The sequence below is a fragment of the Calidris pugnax genome, unplaced genomic scaffold, assembly GCF_001431845.1.
Source record: "Calidris pugnax isolate Ruff unplaced genomic scaffold, ASM143184v1 scaffold460, whole genome shotgun sequence".
NCBI lineage: Eukaryota > Metazoa > Chordata > Aves > Charadriiformes > Scolopacidae > Calidris > Calidris pugnax.
In genome coordinates, this window is record NW_015091195.1 from 62,972 (window position 1) to 68,560 (window position 5,589).

General features: G+C 58.5%; 1 protein-coding gene across 1 annotated transcript in view; it reads left to right on the forward strand.

Annotated features, from left to right (window-relative positions):
• LOC106898363 (rho guanine nucleotide exchange factor 11-like) overlaps positions 1 to 5,589 on the forward strand; it is a 32,799-nt gene that overhangs the window by 16,493 nt on the left and 10,717 nt on the right. Inside the window, exons 3-5 of the mRNA XM_014959583.1 lie at positions 897 to 1,147; positions 1,239 to 1,364; positions 5,468 to 5,585. Coding sequence (XP_014815069.1) covers positions 897 to 1,147; positions 1,239 to 1,364; positions 5,468 to 5,585 — 495 coding nt within the window. The remainder of the gene's footprint in view (positions 1 to 896; positions 1,148 to 1,238; positions 1,365 to 5,467; positions 5,586 to 5,589) is intronic.

The following is a 5,589-nucleotide window of genomic DNA, read 5'->3' on the forward strand; positions in this document are numbered from 1 at the left end:
GTGGATCAGAGATGGAGGGATGGGGATGAAGAGATGAAGAACCTTGGAACAGGGTAGGGGACATAGGGATGGGGGGGTCAGGGACAGGTAGGGGACACAAAGATGGGTCAGAGATGGAGAAACGAGGAGAGATGAGGGACATGGGGACAGGGTAGGGGACACGGGGGTGGATCAGAGATGGAGGGATGGGGATGAAGAGATGAAGAACCTTGGAACAGGGTAGGGGACATAGGGATGGGGGGGTCAGGGACAGGTAGGGGACACAAAGATGGGTCAGAGATGGAGAAACGAGGAGAGATGAGGGACATGGGGACAGGGTAGGGGACACGGGGCAGGTCAGAGATGCAGGAACAGGGGTGAAGGGATGGGGGACATAGGGACGGGGTAGGGGACACAAGGATGGGTCAGAAATGGAGGAACAGGGATGAAGAGATGGGAGATGTGGGGGGGACAGGGTGGAGGACACAGGGATGAGGGGACACAGGGACAGGGAAGGGGACAGAGGGATGGGTCAGAGATGGAGGAACGGGGATGAAGAGATGGGAGATGTGGGGACAAGGTGGGGAACACAGGGACAGGGTAGGGGACATGGGGGTGAATCAGAGATGGAGGAACAGGGATGAAGAGATGGGGGACACGGGGACAGGGGGGGGACACGGGGACAGGTAGGGGACATGAGGATGGTTCAGAGATGGAGGCGTGGGGCTGAAGAAATGGGACTGGTGGGGACAGGGTAGGGGACACATGGACAGGTCAGAGCTGCAGGGATGGGGGTGAAGAGATGGGGGACACTTGGAGGTGGTGGGGACGGGCTGAGGTGCTGTCCCCAGGGCTCCGAGCAGGTGGTGACCCCCCTCTTGTCCCCCCACCCACTCATCTCCCCCTCCCCACCACAGAGCTGATCCAGACGGAGATCCACCACGTCCGCACGCTGAAGATCATGGCCGACATGTTCCGCAAGGCCATGCTGGACGACCTGCAGCTGGACCCGGCCACGGTGCAGAAGATCTTCCCCTGCCTGGACGAGCTGAGCCAGATCCACCAGCGGTTCCTGGCGCAGCTCCTGGAGCGACGCAGGGAGTCCCTGGCCCAGGACAGCAACAAGAACTTCGTCATCAACCGCCTGGGGGACATCCTGGTCAACCAGGTGGGGGACGGCGTGGGGCCACCACAGCCAGTGGGTGATGGGGGGTGTATGTGGGGTTGGGACGGGCTGGCTGATGTCCCTTTTTGGACAGTTTTCGGGTGCCAGCGCGGAGCAGCTGAAGAAGGCCTACTCGGAGTTCTGCAGCAAGCACACCAAAGCCCTCAAGGAGTACAAGGAGCTGCTCGCCCGCGACAAGCGCTTCCAGCAGTTCATCCGGGTGAGCCCCCACCCCCGGGGGGTGACCCCCAGAGACGAGGGTTGGGGTCTACCCGCAGCCTCGAGGCTTCGTGCCCCGCTGGGAGACCCCTCTGCCAACTCCGTGCCTCAGTTTCCCCAACTGTGTGCCTGTCCCTGGTGTTCTTAACGTAGTTATGGGACCTGGGAGTTGGGGGGCTGCTCATGGGGTGCCCTGTGCTCTTCCCCCTCCTCCCCATGCCTCAGTTTCCCCAACTCTGTGGCTCTCCTGATGTTCTTAATGTAGTTATGGGCTCTGGAGGGGGTGGCTGCTTCTCATGGGGTGCCCTGGGGGGCACTGTGCCTCAGTTTCTCCAACTCTGTGGTCTCCGTGATGCCCTAAACGTAGTTATGGGCCCTGGAGGGGATGGTTTCTTCTCATGGGGTACCCTCTTCTTTCCCCCCCTCCATCTGTGGCTCTCCCAGATGCTCTTGACATAGTTATGGGCCCTGGGGGGATGCTTTCTTCTCACGTGGTGCCCTTTTCTTCCCCCTCCCTCTCTCTGTGCCTCAGTTTCCCCAACTCTGTGGCTCTCCCTGATGTTCTTGACGTAGTTATGGGCCCTGGGGGGTGGCCGCTGCTCATGGGGTGCCCTTTTCTTCCCCCTCCCTCCCTCTGTCTCCCAGATGCTCTTGATGTAGTTATGGGCCCTGGGGGGGTGGTTGTTGCTCATGGGGTGCCCCGTGCTTCCCCCCCCTCCCTCTGTGCCTCAGTTTCCCCAACTCTGCGTCTCTCCCTGATGTTCTTAACGTAGTTAGGGGCTCTGGAGGGGGTGGTTGCTTCTCATGGGCCACTGCTCACAGGGTGCCCCGTGCTTCCCCCCCTCCCTCTGTGCCTCAGTTTCCCCAACTCTGCGTCTCTCCCTGATGTTCTTAACGTAGTTAGGGGCTCTGGAGGGGGTGGTTGCTTCTCATGGGGTGCCCTGTGCTTCCCCTCTTCCCTCTGTGCCTCAGTTTCCCCAACTGCGTGGTCTCCATGATGCTCTTAACATAGTTATGGACCCTGGGGGGGTGGCTGCTTCTCATGGGGTGCCCTTTTCATCCCCCGCTCCTCTCCGTGCCTCAGTTTCCCCAACTGTGTGGTCTCCATGATGCCCTGAACATAGTTATGGGCCCTGGAGGGGATGGCTTCTTCTCACGTGGTGCCCTTTTCTTCCCCCTCCCTCTCTCTGTGCCTCAGTTTCCCAAACTCTGTGGCTCTCCCAGATGCTCTTGATGTAGTTATGGGCCCTGGGGGGGTGGTTGTTGCTCATGGGGTGCCCCGTGCTTCCCCCCCCTCCCTCTGTGCCTCAGTTTCCCCAACTCTGTGTCTCTCCCTGATGTTCTTAACGTAGTTATGGGCTCTGGAGGGGGTGGCCACTGCTCACAGGGTGCCCCGTGCTTCCCCCCCTCCCTCTGTGCCTCAGTTTCCCCAACTCTGCGTCTCTCCCTGATGCTCTTAACGTAGTTATGGGCTCTGGAGGGGGTGGTTGCTTCTCATGGGGTGCCCTGTGCTTCCCCTCTTCCCTCCGTGCCTCAGTTTCCCCAACTGCGTGGTCTCCATGATGCTCTTAACATAGTTATGGACCCTGGGGGGGTGGCTGCTTCTCATGGGGTGCCCTTTTCATCCCCCGCTCCTCTCCGTGCCTCAGTTTCCCCAACTTTATGGGTCTCTCAGATGCTCTTAACGTAGTTATGGGCTCTGGAGCGGGTGGTCACTGCTCATGGGGTCCCTTTTCTTCCCCCGCTCCTCTCTGTGCCTCAGTTTCCCCAATTGTGTGGTTCTTCTCGAAGCCTCTAAACGTGGTTATGGGCCCTGGGGGGTTTGGGGCAGCTGCCTCCCAGATGCTTTTAACATAGTTATGGGCCCTGGGGGGGTGGCTGCTGCTCACAGGGTGCCCTGTTCTTCTCCCGCTCCTCTCCGTGCCTCAGTTTCCCCAATTGTGTGGTTCTTCCCGATGCCTCTAAACGTGGTTATGGGCTCTGGGGGGTTTGGGGCAGCTGCTCACGGGGTGCCCTTGGGGTACCCTCTTCTTTCCCCCCCTCCCTCTGTGCCTCAGTTTCCCCAACTCTGTGTCTCTCCCTGATGCTCTTAACGTAGTTATGGGCTCTGGAGGGGGTGGTTGCTTCTCATGGGGTGCCCTGTGCTTCCCCTCTTCCCTCCGTGCCTCAGTTTCCCCAACTGCGTGGTCTCCATGATGCTCTTAACATAGTTATGGACCCTGGGGGGGTGGCTGCTTCTCATGGGGTGCCCTTTTCATCCCCCGCTCCTCTCCGTGCCTCAGTTTCCCCAACTGTGTGGTCTCCATGATGCCCTGAACATAGTTATGGGCCCTGGAGGGGATGGCTTCTTCTCACGTGGTGCCCTTTTCTTCCCCCTCCCTCTCTCTGTGCCTCAGTTTCCCAAACTCTGTGGCCCTCCCAGATGCTTTTAACATAGTTATGGGCCCTGGGGGGGTGGCTGCTGCTCACAGGGTGCCCTGTTCTTCTCCCGCTCCTCTCCGTGCCTCAGTTTCCCCAATTGTGTGGTTCTTCCCGATGCCTCTAAACGTGGTTATGGGCTCTGGGGGGTTTGGGGCAGCTGCTCACGGGGTGCCCTTTTCTTTCCCCCCTCCATCTGTGCCTTAGTTTCCCCAACTCTGTGGGTCTCCATGATGCCCTAAACATTGTTACGGGCCCTGGAGGGGATGGTTTCTTCTCACGGGGTACCCTCTTCTTTCCCCCCCTCCCTCTGTGCCTCAGTTTCCCCAACTCTGTGGCTCTCCCTGATGCTCTTAACGTAGTTATGGGCCCTGGAGGGGATGGTTTCTTCTCATGGAGTGCCCTTTTCTTCTCCCCATCTCTCCGTGCCTCAGTTTCCCCAATTGTATGGTTCTTCCCGATGCCTCTAAACGTGGTTATGGGCTCTGGGGGGTTTGGGGCAGCTGCTCACGGGGTGCCCTTTTCTTTCCCCCCTCCATCTGTGCCTTAGTTTCCCCAACTCTGTGGGTCTCCATGATGCCCTAAACATAGTTATGGGCCCTGGAGGGGATGGTTTCTTCTCACGGGGTGCCCTTTTCTTTCCCCCCTCCATCTGTGCCTTAGTTTCCCCAACTCTGTGGGTCTCCATGATGCCCTAAACATAGTTATGGGCCCTGGAGGGGATGGTTTCTTCTCACGGGGTGCCCTTTTCTTTCCCCCCTCCATCTGTGCCTTAGTTTCCCCAACTCTGTGGGTCTCCATGATGCCCTAAACATAGTTATGGGCCCTGGAGGGGATGGTTTCTTCTCACGGGGTGCCCTTTTCTTTCCCCCCTCCATCTGTGCCTTAGTTTCCCCAACTCTGTGGGTCTCCATGATGCCCTAAACATAGTTATGGGCCCTGGAGGGGATGGTTTCTTCTCACGGGGTGCCCTTTTCTTTCCCCCCTCCATCTGTGCCTTAGTTTCCCCAACTCTGTGGGTCTCCATGATGCCCTAAACATAGTTATGGGCCCTGGAGGGGATGGTTTCTTCTCATGGGGTACCTTCTTCTTTTCCCCCCTCCCTCTGTGCCTCAGTTTCCCCCAACTCTATGGCTCTCCCTGATGTTCTTAACATAGTTATGGGCTCTGGAGGGGATGGTTTCTTCTCATGGGATTCCCTGTTCTTCTCCCGCTCCTCTCCGTGCCTCAGTTTCCCCAATTGTGTGGTTCTTCCCGATGCCTCTAAACGTGGTTATGGGCTCTGGGGGGTTTGGGGCAGCTGCTCACGGGGTGCCCTTTTCTTTCCCCCCTCCATCTGTGCCTTAGTTTCCCCAACTCTGTGGGTCTCCATGATGCCCTAAACATAGTTATGGGCCCTGGAGGGGATGGTTTCTTCTCACGGGGTGCCCTTTTCTTCCCTCCCTCCCTCTGTGCCTCAGTTTCCCCAACTCTGTGGCTCTCCCTGATGCTCTTAACGTAGTTATGGGCCCTGGAGGGGATGGTTTCTTCTCATGGAGTGCCCTTTTCTTCTCCCCATCTCTCCGTGCCTCAGTTTCCCCAATTGTATGGTTCTTCCCGATGCCTCTAAACGTGGTTATGGGCCCTGGGGGGTTGGGGGCAGCTGCTCACGGGGTTCCTTGTTCTTCTCCACCTCCATCTGGCCAGAGGATGACGCGGTCCCCGCTGCTGCGCCGTCACGGGGTGCCCGAGTGCATCCTGCTGGTGACGCAGAGGATCACCAAGTACCCGGTGCTCATCGAGCGCATCCTGAAGAACTCCAAAGGTAC